At 46.6% G+C, this 18,422-nt stretch overlaps 1 protein-coding gene across 1 annotated transcript in view; it reads right to left on the bottom strand.

The window, feature by feature from the left end:
- The window catches only part of LOC147726028 (putative carboxypeptidase X1), a 369,873-nt gene that overhangs the window by 225,721 nt on the left and 125,730 nt on the right, over positions 1–18,422 (bottom strand). Inside the window, exons 3-4 of the mRNA XM_086960142.1 lie at positions 2,884–2,993; positions 199–338 (exon numbers count right to left, since the gene is read on the bottom strand). Coding sequence (XP_086816268.1) covers positions 199–338; positions 2,884–2,993 — 250 coding nt within the window. The remainder of the gene's footprint in view (positions 1–198; positions 339–2,883; positions 2,994–18,422) is intronic.

Here is an 18,422-nt window from a genome sequence, read left to right as displayed (position 1 = left end):
TATGCAGCACCAAGAGAGTCCTTGAGAGTGGGCAAGTTCTTATAAACATATATATATATAACATATAGCCCAGCTCAACTCATTGAGCGATATAATGGTTTATATATCAAGCTGACTCTACACAAAATAGTATGCCTAATGTCTAACACTTACAGTAAACACTTTACTGTGGTGTCATCCTTCTCATGTACAACTTACGTCCATATTGAATTCTTTCCCTGGGTGATGACTCCGGTGAATAGAGTTAGCCTTCTGGCATCAATTTCAAGCCACTGGCTTTTGTCCTTCTCCTCAGCACACCAGGCTCCATCATACAAATCTTCATCGTAGATGCCAGACTAGAAGGGAGCAATCAGAGCAAACAAGGCATCATGTCAATGAACAGCAGCAAGGAGGGTTCTCATCGCACCAAGCATTTTCATTTGGTGAAAGAAAAACAAGGGTTGTATTACCAAAAGGATGCACCTCCGTGGTCTGCACTGTTGTGCGCTATTATACTGCTCACCAGTGTCGGCTCATAGAATGACCCACTAATGCAGCCTCTAACACAACCCCTCACACTGCGAACCAATGCAAGATCATCACACTGCTCACCAGTGTCGGCTCATCAAACGACACACCAATGCAGCCTCTAACACAGCCCCTCACACTGCGAACCGATGCAAGATCATCACACTGCTCACCAGTGTCGGCTCATCAAACGACACACCAATGCAGCCTCTAACACAGCTCCTCACACTGCTTACTTATGCAAGCTCATCACACTGCTCACCAGTGTCGGCTCATCAAACAACCCACCCACGCAGCTTCACACTGCCCAATGATAAAAGCTCATCACACTGCTCACCAGTTTCTCCTCAACAATGGACCCACCAATGCAGCCTCTAACACAGCCCTCACACTGCCCACCCATGCCAGCTCATCATACTGTTCACCAGTGTCATCTCATCAAACGACTCACCAATGCAGCCTCTAACACAGCCCTCACACTGCCCACCCATGCAAGCTCATCATACTGTTCACCTGTATCAGCTCATCAAACGACTCACCAATGCAGCCTCTAACACAACTCCTCACACTGCCCACTGATGCAAGCTTATCACACTGCTCACCAGTGTTGGCTCATCAAACGACTCACCAATGCAGACTTTAACACAGCCCCTCACACTGACCACCGATGTCAGCTAATTGGACTGCTCACCAGTGTCGGCTCAACAAATGACCCACCAGTGCAGCCTCTAACACAGCCCCTCACGCTGACCACCGATGTTAGCTCATCACATTACTCACCAGTGTCGGCTCATCAATCGAATCACCTATGGGGCCTCTCACACAACCCTTCACACAGCCCACTGATGCAAGCTTTTCACACTGCTCACCAGTGTCGGCTCATCAATCGGCTCACCAATGCAGCCTCTAACACAACCCCTCACACTTCTCACCGATGCAATTTCATCTCACTGCTCACCAGTGTTGGCTCATCAAATGACTCACCAATGCAGCCTTTAACACAGCCCCTCACACTGACCACCGATGTCAGCTCATCACATTGCTCACCAGTGTCGGCTCATCAATCAAATCACCTATGGAGCCTCTCATACAACCCTTCACACAGCCCACTGATGCAAGCTCATCACACTGCTCACCAGTGCCGGCTCATCAATCGACTCACCAATGCAGCCTCTAACACAACCCCTCACACTGCCCACGATGCAATTTCATCACACTGCTCACCAGTGTCGGCTCATCAAACGACGCACCAATGTAGCCTTTAACACAGCCCCTCACACTGCGAACCGATGCAAGATCATCACACTGCTCACCAGTGTCGGCTCATCAAACGACTCACCAATGCAGCCTTTAACACAGCCCCTCACACTGTGAACCGATGCAAACTCATCACACTGTCCACTAGTGTCGGCTCATTAAACGACTCACCAATGCAGCCTTTAATACAGCCCCTCACACTGTGAACCAATGCAAACTCATCACACTACCCACTAGTGTTGGCTCATTAAACGACTCACTAATGCAGCCTCTAATACAGTCCCTCACACTGCCCACCGATGCCATCTCATCACACTGCTCACCAGAGTAATCTCCTCATATGACCAATCATTGCAGCTACTGACACTGCACATCAGAACAGCTACTCACACTGCACACCAGAATAGCTACTCACAATGCACACCAGTGTTATCCTTCAAACTGCCCATTGCTGCAGGCTCACCACACTGTTCCCTAATGGAGCCCCTTACACCGTGCACCAATGCAATCTCTTCTAATTGTTCACCAGTATCAGCTCTTAAGTTTTCTTAAATGCAAAGTTTCTAAACTCACAGATTTTAATTGCTGTGATGAAATACTTTATTGCAGTTGTCCTTTTGGTAACATGATTATGGCAAATGCTAATAATGTTATTTTGTTTTTATTGTGACTTAATATAAGCTTTGAAAACTGGATCTATTTCTCTCTTGGCTTCATCATGGAGAACACTCGGGCTGGAGACATGTAGAGCCCCCATCATAGGACACGACGGACCGTGGTAGGTTTTTGACCAGGAATAATTATTGCCGATTCACCCAGCACTACATGATGTTAGTGAATGTTTGTGCCAAATTAATGTGAAATTAATTTGATGTTTGTTCCAATGAAAAGGGAATTTGTTTTATGATTGTTTTACTTGCTGCTTTTATGGCCATTTGGTCGAAATAAAGTTTATTTTATATATATCTATATATATATATACACACACACACGCACACACACACTACTCAATTAAATTTGAGTACATTTTAGCGCAAATAGAAAAGTCTCGTTTTGAGTGAGCGTTGCCTCAAATTGTAAGAAATTGCAATCAATGTGTGTAAAGTGTTCGCTCACCTGCATGTTGAGGCGGCCACGATGAGCGCCCAGTCCATAGCGCTCAGTGCTGGAGGCCCGAAGCTGGTGGTCAGTCACTCTCAGGGACTCCAACCCCAGGGGAGGGCATTCTTGTAAGGGAGAAAGAGGCAAGGAAAGGAAGTGAGAGAGGCGGGAGTGTCTACACTACACATCACTCAAAGCATTGTAGACTGACTAGAACTGCTTGAGGCTTCCGCACGCGCCTGAATAAATAAACTTTAAAGCGGCTACTGCACATTGAAGCGTCTCTAGGCACTTTTCTGATGCAAGAATGGAGAACTACATCCTGAAAGTCAGCATCATCATCATAAACCTTATTAGGCTGAAATGCCCTAAAAGTGCACAGTAATAAAAGCAATTCTTATACATATGCTCTAATTACACGAAACAGACAATAAAATAACTTTCAAAAAAAGAATTCGTGCACTATTCACCAAATGAAACCCAAAAAATCAAATCACTGAATATTTTCCAGAGTACCGTATCTGTTTCTGATCACCAGCGCACAACAAATAACATTTGCCAGTGCCACACATACTTCCAAATGATTCAATTGCTGCAGATCCACCAAGGCTCCCAAATGTTGTCTGATACTAGAAGTGCGCAGGATTGGTGCAAAGTACCGCTTCCTTGCACAAGAGTACACCTGACAGAAAAGCATAAAGTGCACACTGCTTAGGGGGGAAACATTATCACAGGGGCACATTGGTACAGTTGGACCCCAGCCCACCTCTCTAGGAAATGCACCTAGGAGATGCATCATGCTAAAATGAAATCTTGTGAGATAAAACCTGGACTTCACATTTAAAACAGCTCCCAAATGAAACCCGCAGCCCTGGGATGTTTGATTAAATTGTACTTGATCCTGGAGCGCAGTCTCTCAAAGTCCTCCTGATGAAGTCTAACTCGCCCGTCCAAAAACATTCTTTTCTCCTGCATCTTTGATCGTGCCTCAATGATCTCTGGATTAAAGCACACCTCCAGCAGATCGAGTTTCCCCCAAAAAAGTTTTTATATAATTAATCCAGCGAATTGCCAAAGCATTGTCCAAGGAAAGTCAATCTACCATCAAATCCCTTGAGACACGGGCTTCTTGATTCCCCGAAGATCACTTTTTAATGATCTGTTCTTTGGTGTTGTCTGGTTATGGCCCTCCGGCCTGATTCCAAAGCAGGTTTGTGGTCTAACCTCTCACCAGGTGAATGACTTCCATTTCTGATGATCATATATAAATGTAAAGCATGTGTCAGCCTGAATATCTGGCAAGGATCCAGCCGTCATCGACCAAAGTTGGGCAGGTTTGCCCTGGATTTTAGGCCGTACGCTGCTCTTTAAAAGATCCATATACATACAAATGCTAATACCACAATTAACCCACACTAAAGGCTGCCCCAAGGATACTGCTCTGGACAACTCCAAGTTGTCTGGTGTTTCTGGGCCTGAAGTTTCTGAGTTGAGAAACACTGGACTGATTTGGACAGATGTTGATCTCCACCCACAGAAAATGCGTTGGGGAATGTGGAACTGTTAATACCGGCCTTCATGATTCTCGTTAACTCACGGGAAGATGCTATCTGGAACAGTTAATACTGACCTTCATGATTTTCGTTAATTCACGGGTAGCTACTATGTACAATTCGTAATACCAGCCTTCGTGATTCTCGTTAATTCATAGGGAGATACTATGTGGAATTCTTAATATCGGTCTTCATTATTCTTGTTAATTTACGGTAAGATAACATCTGGAGTGGTTAATACGGGCCTTCATGATTCTTGTTAATTCATGGGGACATACCATCTGGAACTGTTAATACCGGCCTTCATTATTCTTGTTAATTTACGGTAAGATAACATTTGGAGTGGTTAATAAGGGCCTTAATGATTCTCCTTAATTCACTGGGAGATACAATCTGGAACTGTTAATACTGGCCTTCATGATTCTTGTTAATTCACTGGGAGATACCATCTGGAGTGGTTAATACTGGCCTTAATGATTCTCAGTAATTCACTGGGAGATACCATCTGGAGTGGTTAATACGGGCCTTAATGATTCTCATTATTTCACTGGGTGATACCATCTGGAACTGTTAATACTGGCCTTCATGATTATTGTTAATTCACGGGGAGATACCATCTGGAGTGGTTAATATGGGCCTTAATTATTCTCAATAATTCACTGGGAGATACCACCTGGAACTATTAATACTGGCCTTCATGATTCTTGTTAATTCACGGGTAAATACCATGTGGAACTTCAATACCGGCCTTCATGATTCTTGCTAATTCACCGGGAGATACCATCTGGAACTGTTAATACCGGCCTTCATGATTCTTGTTAATTCATGGGGAGATACCATCAGGAACTGTTAATACCGGCCTTCATGATTCTTGTTAATTCATGGGGACATACCATCTGGAACTGTTAATACCGGCCTTCATGATTCTTGTTAATTCACGGGGAGATACCATCTGGAGTGGTTAATACGGACCTTGATGATTCTCATTAATTCACTGGGAGATACCATCTGGAACTGTTAATACCGGCCTTCATGATTCTTGTTAAGTCACTTGGAGATACCATCTGGAACTGTTAATACCGGCCTTCATGATTCTTGTTAATTCACGGGGAGATACCATCTGGAGTGGTTAATACGGGCCTTAATGATTCTCATTATTTCACTGGGTGATACCATCTGGAACTGTTAATACTGGCCTTCATGATTCTTGTTAATTCACTGGGAGATACCATCTGGAGTGGTTAATATGGGTCTTAATTATTCTCATTAATTCACTGGGAGATACCATCTGGAACTATTAATACTGGCCTTCATGATTCTTGTTAATTCACGGGTAAATACCATGTGGAACTTCAATACCGGCCTTCATGATTCTTGCTAATTCACCGGGAGATACCATCTGGAACTGTTAATACCGGCCTTCATGATTCTTGTTAATTCATGGGGAGATACCATCAGGGCCTCCAGGGCCTTTAGGCTCGTTTTTCGAGGATTTACAGGTGGCACTGTCAATACCCTGTGTGCGCTCGGCACACTGTGTACTGCTGGGCGACCTAAATTTGCACATGGACTTGTCAACTGACGCCGATGCATCTAAATTACGGGACATTACCGAGATGCTCGGACTGACCTCTTTCATCGATAGTCCAACGCACGTGAAAGGGCATACGTTGGATTTAATCTTTTCCACTGTGCCAATTAAGGTGTCCTCCCCTCTGCCGGTTCTATGGTCCGACCATTATTTAATTAACTTCGTGTTGTTAGCTGAGCACCAGACGTGTCAAAGAGCTTATAAGGACGGGTCTCGTCAAGCGAGAGCCTTTCACCTGGTGTCAGCTGATATGCTCGCTGATGCACTCCATGCACATCCTTGCATTACGTCTGGGAACTTAGAAGTCGACCTGCCGCTAGTCCAGGACTGGCTTCGGACAAGATTCGAGGAGCTTGCCCCTCGGAAACCGGTCAGGACAGCCCCCTGCCAGGATTCCGCTCCTTGGTTTACCGCTACTCTGCGGAAAGCGCGCCAGGACTGCAAAAGATCTGAAAGGCTCTGGCGGCGCAGATATGCGCCTGAGGAGAAACTGAAGTACAGGGGTGCGATAAAATCTTACCACAGACAGATTGCCGAAGCTAAAAAGATCTACTTCGAACATAGAATAGACCAGGCTGATAACACGAGCCGGGAACTATTCCGAATTGTGAAGGAATTCACAGAGCCGGTGGCGGCCGCTAGGGTTCACTCCCATACTGAGGAGTGGATCAGGCAGCTTGCTGACTTCTTTGTGGACAAGATCCGTAGGATTCAGGACTCTTTCGATCGGGTGGAATCCCTGGAAGTGGCCGCAGCTGTGGAAAGTGATCTGAAGGTCCTTCCATCCGCTGCAGCCGAGCAGGCACCCACTCTTTCGACGTTCCCCCCGTTATCCTGCGAGTCCTCTCTGGAGCTGCTTTCCCGGTTGAAATCTGGATCCCCCTTGGATGCGTGTCCGGCCAAATGCCTGAGCTCGGTGGCACCAGCTATTAACAACTTGCTGAACCCCTTGCTCAACATGTCTCTGAGTTCTGGAGTGGTCCCTAAAGAATGGAAGCATGCTCTTATTCTCCCGCTCATTAAGAAACCTCTGCTCGACCCTTTACAGTGGGCCAACTATAGACCAATCTCCCTCCTCCCTGCTCTGGCGAAGGTGGCGGAGAAACATGTTCAGCTTACTCTTACCACCTTTATAGAGAATAACAAACTGCTGCATGACTCCCAATCTGGTTTCCGTGCTAATTACAGTACGGAGACAGCTCTTGTGGAGGTGACCGACGCCATCAGGGAAACGCTTGATCTTGGGGGAAAGGCTATGTTGGTCTTGCTGGACCTGTCGGCGGCATTCGACACCGTCCCACACGCCGGCCTCCTCCGAAGACTCCGGGAGGTAGGTCTGCGGGGGACGGTGTTGGACTGGTTTCAATCCTTCTTAACCGACCGTCGGCAGGTGATCTGGGCTCCTCCGTTCTCCGCGGAAATGCCTTCGCTAGAGGTGGGGGTGCCTCAAGGATCCATCCTGAGCCCCACCATATTTAACATTTATGTGGCCCCTTTGGCGAAGGTCGCGGAGGCATTTGGAGCCCGGGTCATTTCATACGCTGACGACACCCAGCTCCTGTTTACCTGCAGGAAGGGAGAGGTTTTTAATGGCGACAGAATCAGAGACTGCCTGAGTGCTGTTTTTGCATGGTTTCAGCACCAGAACCTGAAATGTAACTCGGATAAGTCCGAGTTGCTCTTTTTTGGCTGCGCTGAGGACCCTGGCTGGAAATTGTGGTGGCCTTCCGACATGTTCCCCCCTGAGAAACCATCTGCCCAAGTAAAAAATCTGGGTGTGGTATTTGACGACAGTCTATCTTTTCGTCCCCACATCACGGGCCTGGTGGGGAAATGTTTCGGTATCTTGAAGATGGTGAGGAAATTTCTCCCACTGCTTTCCCTTCAATATCGTAAGAACATCGTGCAAGCACTCAAGGGTTCGCGTTTAGATTACGCTAACGCACTTTTCTCTGGTCTGCCTAAATATCTGGTATCCAGATTACAAGTTGTCCAAAACTCGGCGGCCAGAGCCATTTTTGGCCTTCCACGGAGAGCCAGTGCTTCTCTACTGCGCGGCAGGCTGCATTGGCTGTCTATCCCCAGCAGAATTAGTTTCAAGGTCCTCACGTTGGCGTTTAAAGCCCTCCACTGCATTGGCCCAGCTTACCTCAGGAAGCGGATTGTTTTCTACGTTCCCCGGAGGAGTTTGAGATCTGCTGACCTGGCTAAAGTGGAGGTACCAGTGATTAAACGCGTGCGGATGGGAGGCCGGTCTTTCCAGTTTATGGCGGCCAGGTTGTGGAATGAGCTTCCTCTATCACTCCGCAAGGCTAATAATCTTCTGGCCTTTAGAAAGGAGCTCAAGACGCTCCTTTTCTCCGCCTAACCAGTGGGCCTACAGTGTTTCTGCCGCTGGGTTTTTCTTGGTTGTGTTCAGGACTCTCTGCCAAAGCGCCGGGACACCCGATCTGGGTAGCCGTGCGCTCAAGAAATACAGTTCTAACATAACATAACATCAGGAACTGTTAATACCGGCCTTCATGATTATTGTTAATTCACTGGGAGATACCATCTGGAGTGGTTAATACGGGCCTTAATGATTCTCATTAATTCACTGGGAGATACCATCTGGAACTGTTAATACCGGCCTTCATGATTCTTGTTAAGTCACTTGGAGATACCATCTGGAACTGTTAATACCGGCCTTCATGATTCTTGTTAATTCACGGGGAGATACCATCTGGAGTGGTTAATACGGGCCTTAATGATTCTCATTATTTCACTGGGTGATACCATCTGGAACTGTTAATACTGGCCTTCATGATTCTTGTTAATTCACGGGGAGATACCATCTGGAGTGGTTAATATGGGTCTTAATTATTCTCATTAATTCACTGGGAGATACCATCTGGAACTATTAATACTGGCCTTCATGATTCTTGTTAATTCACGGGTAAATACCATGTGGAACTTCAATACCGGCCTTCATGATTCTTGCTAATTCACCGGGAGATACCATCTGGAACTGTTAATACCGGCCTTCATGATTCTTGTTAATTCATGGGGAGATACCATCAGGAACTGTTAATACCGGCCTTCATGATTCTTGTTAATTCATGGGGACATACCATCTGGAACTGTTAATACCGGCCTTCATGATTCTTGTTAATTCACTGGGAGATACCATCTGGAGTGGTTAATACGGGCCTTAATGATTCTCATTAATTCACTGGGAGATACCATCTGGAACTGTTAATACCGGCCTTCATGATTCTTGTTAATTCACTTGGAAATACCATCTGGAATTTGTAATACCTGCCTCGTCAGCAAATTACCGGGGAACTCGTAACGGAGGCCCTTGTGTTTATTGTGGTGTGGTCCTTGGTCTGTTTTGCTCCAGATGTGAGCCGAACCTTGCACCATAGGGAGTGTCTCCAGCGGCGGGGCTCCTACTCTTCATATTGAACATCTGGTTTCCAATCATACTGCCTTACTCAGGATGTTAGGTCAGCAAAACGGATACATTGTTTTATTCTGGACTGCTTCAATAATGTCAAAATACATGACTTGGCAAAATATTCGATGCGCTTCCTGGAAGCACAGCTGTGAGTCTCCTTTAAAAAATGTAAGAGCATCTTATAAAACGCAGAGAAACTGAGAGCGTCAATGAATCTTTTAACATCCATTAATCATTGGAATATATTTTCTTATCCTTAAAAAGAATAGGCGTTTTTTTTTTAGATAATATACAAAAAGACATGAGAGAGAAAGATTGAGCAAAACGGCAAGAAAAATGAGTTAGTGGAAATGGAAAGGTGAAAGAAAAAGAGAGAGAGAGTTGGGTGGAGAGAGCAATATAAGGAGACCAGAGAGAGAGCGAGAGAGACATGCGCGAGAGGGAAAGAGAGGTAGAAGAAGAGGAGAGGGGCGGAATGCCAGACTAACAGAGAAAGGGAGAGAGGCCGAGAGCTGGTGGAAACCATGCGGAAACAGAGGCACTGTTGTAAGGAGGGAGAGTTACAGATAGATAGAACAAAAGGAGAAGGACATTAGAGAAAATAAATAAGAGAATGAAGAGGAAGCGAGATTGTGCGCAAGAGCGAGAGCGCAATTACTGTGAATACATCTTTGGTTTTGAAACCATGGGCCTCATTTATGAAAAGTGACGCATCGCTGCGTGAAAACAGCGATGCGTCACTTTTCACCGCGCACTCCTTGCGACACCAATGATGCGTCATATTTAATGTATGAAGCATCATGTCGCAAGGACTTACAGATACGTCAGTACTTCTGACGTATCTGTAAGCGCAAAAGTGACGCATTGCTGGAGTGTGTCACAAAAGTGACGCAACTCCAGCAATGCGTCCTTTCACATGGGGAAAGCCCCATGTGAAAGGGCTTGCGTCAGTCTTACGCCTGCTGTGAGGCAGGCGCAAGATTTTGACGTAACAGCATCCTAAAAGTGACGCAGTGACATCTCATAGATGTCACTGCGTCACTATTACGAGGCTTTTTGCGGGGGAACGCCCCCTCTGCATACATTATACCTGACGCAGGTATAATGTGGCGCAGGGGTTTAAAAAGTGACGCATCTACCTAGATGCGTCACTTTTTAAATATGGCGCAACAAGGCGCATATTTTACGCCGCTGGTGCGTCACAAAAAGTGACGCACCGGTGGCGCAAAACTGACGCAAGGCCTCATAAATAAGGGCCCATATTTTGATGGAATCATTGAACGTAATCTACACCTTCATAGTGAATTTAGGGCCTGGGACTCAAAACACTACAGTTATGACTATGATTTATGACTTGTTTAGGAATTTGTACGAATTATATTTTCGTGGCCATGCGCATTAAAGTTAACACTGGTTTCCTCCTCCGTCCAAGTCGCACCGGACTGCATGGAGCTTTTAAAACCATATGAGATAGTTAATTTTTAATGTACATTTTTATTTCAAGCACGTGACCATCTTTTTAGAGGGCATCATGTTTTCTCTATTCTTCCGGTTTTCTGTGGCATATGCTTGCCATAAAAACACAAACTACCCCCGCACTCGCCAATCCGGTTCAATGTTAGGAATACATCTCCTGTCGTGCGCCAGATACATCACTCATACCATTGTGATTATGTAAATGTAGTATACTTGTAAAGTGCACAGCTGCCCCAGCAACGGGGCGTCCCGGCGCTGTATAACCCTTCCTGGCTCACCCTGTGAGATGCCCCTCCTAGGCACCCCCAAGGTGAAGCCAGGCATCCCAGTGTTGTGGGGGAAGTTGTGGAGATCAAGCAAGCTATTGCCCAGAGTTGCAGCATGGGACCCATGATTGGAATAGACACCGAGGCGAGAATTATCGAGTCCACGGACATTGAGCCCAAGACCCTGCTGCGTCAGGAATTGAACCCTGGTCCCGGGCTAGACCTCTGCATCATGTCTGAAGTGGGGTGGCAGAGTGGGCTAAAGAACGGTGATGGATTAAACCAAGATCTTTTGACTGGGTGTGAGTGTTTGATTGGTTCAGATGCTCCGTCCATTACCACCCCCTTGTGTACCGCTTCTAACCAGTGAGCCACACTTCTCCACATATATACATGTTTTGTGAAAGGGGTGAAAGGTATTTCCACGTCCAAAACATACCGTAGAATCATCGAATGTTATCAGGTCTTTGACCCAAACTTGCACAGCAGGGGTGGAGTGTGCTAGCCTTTGTGTAAAATGAAAAAAAACATTATTGCCGGATGGACACACATAATACGGTAAAATGAAAAGAGATTTTGTTCATAAACCACAAAAAATCCTCTTCCTGTGTTTACTCAATCTTCAGTTGTTGATGTGTGCGGATTCCCTCCCAGGGTCTTGTAATATGTGCCCTCCTCACAAGCTGACTCAAGGGAATAATATTGTTTGTGTCCTTTTCGCTAGAAGTGGAACAGCCCGTTCTGAGACAATCTCCTGCTCGGATCTTGACAAGGTCTGTGTTTCCAAAGGCATCAGCTTGAAGATTATTTTAAGCCTGAGGGATGCACAAGGCAAATGTTCTGAAACCAGTCACGTGGCCGCCACACTCCGCCTTCCTTCTCTGCCAGGACCGGCAGGGGTGGCTCTAGGGTCATGGCGGCCCTGGGCAGGGAGCATAGGTAGGGGCCCCGGAAGAGGGGGCCTGGGCGGGGCGGAGGCTCCCTCCCCCCCCCCCCCCCTCCCAGCTCAGGAAGGTGTTACAGAGCCGGAGGCCGCCAAATCCCTGCCAGGGGCCGCCACGCTAATATGTATCCATCCTCAGAAGATTATTATATTAAGGATATATATTGGCATGGTGGCCCCTGGGGTTTGACGGCCATGTGCAGGTGCACAGCTTGCACATGCCAAAGGCCGCCCCTGGGGCCGGCTTTAGCACTAGTGGCGCCCGGTGCGACAATGTTTGCTGGAGCCCCCCAATGACCACATCCGCCACGGATTCCCTCACTACCACCTTTTAACAGTGCCCCTCAAGTCTACATAACCACTGTCTCGTACATTCATTTAGTTGTATCGCGCCACTCGTAGCAGTTTAAGATATCAGAGCACTTTACATCAGACACACTTTGCACAGAGACAATCATACATGTGTAAATCAGTTTGTAGGAAATGTGACACACGAGAGAGGTCTACACGGTGTAGGAGTCACATTTCATCCACACTGGTAGGCAGTATAGTTTAAGAGTCCTTAGACTGGAAAAGCACAAATTCATAATTTAAAATGTAACACTATTGTTAGGGATTTTCTTTAATATTAAGAATTGATTACTACCCAAATGACCCCCTTCTGCAATATTAGGACAACAAAATACTGGGCAAAAAACATATAGCTATAATATGTTCCTTGCAGTTTGCATACAACTCCTTGATAGCAGTTAATAGCTCACTGCTCTATTATCAGGATTTTAACTTAAAAACTACAAGTAACAAAAGGATATCGGACATAAGAGGTAACCCATTGACCTATTTATATTATATACACTTTGTGATGTGAATTAAACATGTTCTTTGCAGCAGGCACATTAACCCTCTGTGCTAGGAGTCAAAACATTCACTAGATGGTCCCTTTCCAGGAAGAACATTAATCACCGGAGTTGTCATTTTTATTGAAGCCTGAAAATTGCTTGGAGATTGTACGCGGCATCAGGTGCTTTTAAAATACATGAACATGACACCCCCACCCCAAGTGTTCTCTGCTTCCGGAGATGCTGCTTCCAATCTTATCCCTACTCGCTCTGTGTCCTGCATCTTTTCTGGGTCTCTTCCCGATGATGTCTCAAGTGCGAGGTGTTCGGCCCGTCATGCAGCTGATATCCTCACCCGCTTCTCCTCTTCACCCCCATGCTCTAGTTCTCCTGGTTCCCCTTCCTTCACAAAAACAGTCCTACTGACAACACAGGCCCCCTTGCACCATGGTACAAGGCTATCCGCATTCACGCTAGGGTGTCAATACGGCACCCGCACAGAGGCAAAGGACAGGAATGCACCGTATTGGATAATTACAATGCAGTATTGCCATTTCCCCTGTGGTGCAGGGCGGTGCAGCCAGAGGATTACTCCCTTCCTCTGGTGCTACTTTAATGTGAAGTGCACTGGCACCAACTGGTGATGAGGCTCTAAGTAAGAATGTAATGAATGAATAAATAAATAAACGTAGCTCCTCGAGGTCTAGCGATAGATCAGCGTGTTGCAAGTGAGTATAGGGTTATTGCACCACAGAGCTAAGGCTAAAAATCCAGTCATAGAACATCTAGGGTAGCTTCTTTGGCACATTGAAGAAATGTGTTAGGCTCTGGCCGAGTATTCACTACAGACAGCTCTACAATCCTAAACTGAACATTTTGGAAATTTGAAAAAAGAGGCCGAGAGAGTTTCTGGGGAGAGGAAGAACCCGAAAACCAAGAGGAGCACTGCTTTAAAATGAAAGGCTGCTGGTGATCATGAACTTATTGTCACCAGTGATGTCATCGATGATGTCATTTGTGACATCTTGTGTCAGGTCATGAGTAGTGTATCGGAGAGCGGGGGATTGAAGTTATGGTTGCATAGCTCCAATAGCTGGTGAATTTCAGTGGTTTTCCTGTTTTGATATTAATTATAACACTCCCTTAAACGACATATTTACTGAAACTGTTTAGGATTTGTTTTAGAAAATTGATAAGTGCCTAACTATGCAGAAGCTGTAAAGCAGGCCCAGATAGAGATTAATCTGATTTTAGTTTTCTCAGAAATAACATAATTTCGCAATTATTTTGTCAGTTTTTTACCCAGGCAGACAACCACCCTCAACATTGAACACCCTTCTTGTCGGGCAGTCTTATCCATGGTCTCAATACTTGCAGATGAATTAAACCAATACTTCTTATCAATGTCTGCCTAAATCTCTGTAGACTAGATACGCAGTCCTTAGTGGCAGGGGTTTGTGAAGCACCAGATGAGCTGATTTGCAGATTTGCTACACATGAGATAGTTTTGACAGGAGAGTTTAATATGAATATTCTGGGAGAAACAAGCAGACAAGCAGTTAATCCCTACAGACTACTCAAAGAGGACAATGATTAACTGTTTGCATGACTTGAGACTTTATTCTTTATCCCCCTTTCAAACATCTACAAAACTGTTGAAAAAAGCTCCACATGCATTTAAGGGAATATCAACCCTGGATCATATGTTTGTGAGTATCCTCCTTTTAAAAACTCTCAAGGATTTTAAGGTGATTGTGCGCCTAGAAAGTGACCCCTAACCATCAAGAATGACATTTCAACTTGTGTTGTATATGGTGGAACCATTGGTACAGGAAGCATCAAAGGGGTAAGAAAAAATAACACAGTTATAAGAGGGCTAATGTAGAGTAGGGCCTGTTTATCCCACTTTAATGCACAGAGAAATGTGTAACCTACAAAATGCTGCTGATGATCCTACAATGGGTAATTATCTTCAGGAAAACTGTGATACAATGACAGACTCCATATTTAATGTGTTGGACCTGGCCCTTTTTGGCAGGTTCACCCCGAAACATTTAGCTTTTTCCTAACCTGTTTCTGTGACCTGGTGTTGGTGATTTTCGGCTGATGCGCACTTTTTCACTGTGGTACAGTGTAAAGAGCGTGAGCTCTCTGTGTATGTGTGGTGAGTGACCTTCCCTCCCATAGGAATGCATGGGGAATATTTATGACCATGGTAGTTCCTGATGTGTGGGAGTGCAGGGTCGAGTTTGGTATGTGCGAACTCATGAGATTGAATGCTGCGCAATGATATATGCGGCATGATTGTGTCTAGTGTAGAAGTGCCACTTTTAGAAGTTGTCATATTTGTGTAAATTGTGTCTGGCGTGTGATTGGCTGGTGAGCCTGGCTCCAAGAGTCTGGGAGGGTCTGCCCCGGTGGTGAATGGAGTGTTTAGCATGCTGATGTGAGGGGAGGGGTGCACCTGGGCTTGAATAGGACTGGGCTTTCCCACACAAAGCTAGCTCCACCCCCTGTGGTGCGTCTGATGTCCCTAGCCTGGCCTGTGAAAGGAGTTCCCTATAACCAGTTGTAGCTGGTTCTCACATTGCCTGCACCCTGCTAGACAAAGGATTTTACAGTATAAAAAGGGGCTGTGTCCCCTTACAAAATGTTCTTGTTTCTGACTAGAATCCTGCCAGGGGCGTGCTGCTGCTTGGGCCCAGGGGAAGGCTTGCCTCCCTGGGCCCTGCCCAGCCCCTGGATACCTGATGGACTCTGCTGTGCTCCACCTTATGTCCTGGACTACTGAGGTCCTGGACTCCTGGACTCATGAAGGACTTTGTTGCTTTATTTGTGCCTCTAGCACTTTGGAGCGCTTTATTTTGACCTTTGCAGCATGGAGCTGCCCTCTGACCTGCTCGTGTTTATAGGCAGGAGCCTACGCTGCATATTGCCCGTATTTTAAATATTTTTATGCACGGGTGCCCACCCCGTTTATGGGTGCCTTTGCAAGTGCCCACCTCGCTGCTACATTTATTTCGACAACCGAGGGTGCCCACCCCTCGTTATGCCCCGTTGTTTCACCGCCGCGTCCCTCGCGAAAAAGGAAGTCAGGCAAAAGTCTCGCCTGACGGCGGGTGGGACTTCCGGTTTGGAGAGGAAGTCCCGCACTCGCCGCCAGAAAGAGAAAGTCCCGGTCCCGAGATGGGGGACCGGGTGAAGTCCAGCAAAGCGACCAAGCTACGTGCTAGCGGCGTAGGGCTCCCTTGCTGAAGGAGAGCCCCGCAAGAGTGGTGAGCAGAGTGGCCGCAAGTCGAGGCCCGGGTGAAGGAGCAGCTGTTCCGCGGGGCTCCCATGTGTCAGGGAGAGCCCGCCTTCGCCCACGAGAGAAGCACTGCTGCCGGGCGATGAGGAGAAGGAGACGCGCTGCCCCCACGTCCAGGAAGCAGGTGAGTGAAAGCCGGCTGGGGTGGGAGGTGCGAGGTCGCGTACCCTGCTGGTGCTGTGATCTGAGCCGCCCCGCTCTGCAGAGGGCTGCTATTATGTTACTGTTGGTGTCCTGGGTGGCCCTATTTGGCTGTGAGCCGCCCCCTGTGATTTGGAGGCACCTTGTGTTGGAGCCTGAGAGGCTCAAGGTGGTACATTGGTTGTTGAGCCCTGAGAAGCCCCACCATTTGGGGGCCTGATTATTTTCAGAGCGCTAGTGCGCTCCACCAGGGCATATGTAGATCCCTAGAGCCAGAGGGCTCCAACCATTTGGGGGCAGAGAATTCACAGAGCCAGATGGCTCCAACGCCCCTCAGCTGTCTGAGAGCCTGTGTGTCTCCAACCCCTGCGGCGCAGTTTGTCTAGGGCCAGTGAGAGCCCTTCCCGCAGTTTGAAGTTCACAGCTGCCCAGCAATTAGTGGGCAGCTGCACCGTTTAGGCGCAATGTGAAAGAGAGAGTCCCTGTGTGGGACAGGGATGGCACAGTGGTGCCAGGCCTTCTACAGCTGCGCAGCACTTAGTGCCAGCTGCAACGTTTAGGCCCTGTTGTTCCCAGCTGCCCAGCAATTAGTGGGCAGCTGCAACGTTTAGGTTTGTGCCGGTGGCGCACCCCTGACTGGCGCTGCATTGGCAGTGCGCCCTGACATTCTGGACACAGGGCTTTTTGAGTCCCCTTATTGGATGGCCAGTTGGCCAGGGGGCGGGTATGTGATTTCTGCGCAATGTGATTTCTATGTTTTTGATAGTAATTGCTAAGGTGATTTTGCGCAATGTGGTTACCTGCTATGTTTATGATGGTAATTGCCTAATGTGTGTTTTGCGCAATGTGATGTGGTGCTAGGAAATGTAATGCATTTAATATGATTATGCACCTTGATCTTACACCTCTGAATGTTTTTAGGCATTATGTGTTTTTGCGCTATTGAGTTGTGATCTGGCACCTCTGAATGTTTTTATGCATCATGTGTCTCCTTCCCTGCACCTCTGAATGTGTTTTTATGCGTCATGTGCCTTGTTCTTACACCGCTGAATGTATGTTTATGCATCATGTGTTTTACTTCCCTTACACCTCTGAATGCTTTAGGCATCATGTGTTTCTCCGGTACCTCTGAATGTGTTTTGATGCGTAATGTGTCTTGTTCCTTACACCGCTGAATGTATGTTTATACATCATGTGTCTTCCTACACCTCTGAATGTTGTGATGCATCATGTGTAATGTGTTCTTGCTTATACCCCTAATTGTATTCTGATACTTAGGTGGTTGTTCTTTCTAGTACAGGTGGTCCTAGTGAGGTCCTGGTTCCCTGCGTGACATTATCCTAAGGTGTTTAGGGTTGCGTGGGTGGTACTTACCTGTTACCAGTGGTTACTGATTGTGTGCTATATTTGCTAATTTGTGCTACAGTGATTTTATATCCTATATTCTATGTTCTAGAAGTGCTATTTCTACTAAGTGCTGATTCTGACAGTGGCCCACGTGACCCTGTCCTGGTGTAAATAATCCCTAGTGAATATTGCTGGTGCCAGTTGGGAAAAATGTATATTGTGTGAGTACTATCTGACGTGTTTTGACAATACAAAAGTTATTTTTATATAACCTTGTGTGGAGTTCCTTTTGTGGTGTGCCTAGGATGTTGTTGCTGTTGTGTGCGTGTGCAAATGCTTTACACATTGCCTCCAGGTAAAGTCTTTGATGGCCCTGAGACTTTCAACTGTCTCCTCGTGCCAAGCTACCAAGGGGGTGAGCAAGGGTTATCTTGGCGTGCGACTCCCTTGCCCTGACTAGAACGGTGGTTTCTGCCTGGCTTTGGCGTCAGCCTTAGCCAACCAGAAATAGCCAGTTCTAACATAATGCTATAGGAGGAAAAGGGAATCACAAACCAACAGTAGCAAGGATGCCAAGGCTACAAAAGGTTGCTCTATGCTCGCCCCCATTCTATTTAATCTCTACACAGCAGATCTATGTAGTGCATTGACC

The sequence above is a fragment of the Lissotriton vulgaris genome, chromosome 3_1, assembly GCF_964263255.1.
Source record: "Lissotriton vulgaris chromosome 3_1, aLisVul1.2, whole genome shotgun sequence".
NCBI lineage: Eukaryota > Metazoa > Chordata > Amphibia > Caudata > Salamandridae > Lissotriton > Lissotriton vulgaris.
This window is presented reverse-complemented; position numbering and strand designations above follow the sequence as displayed.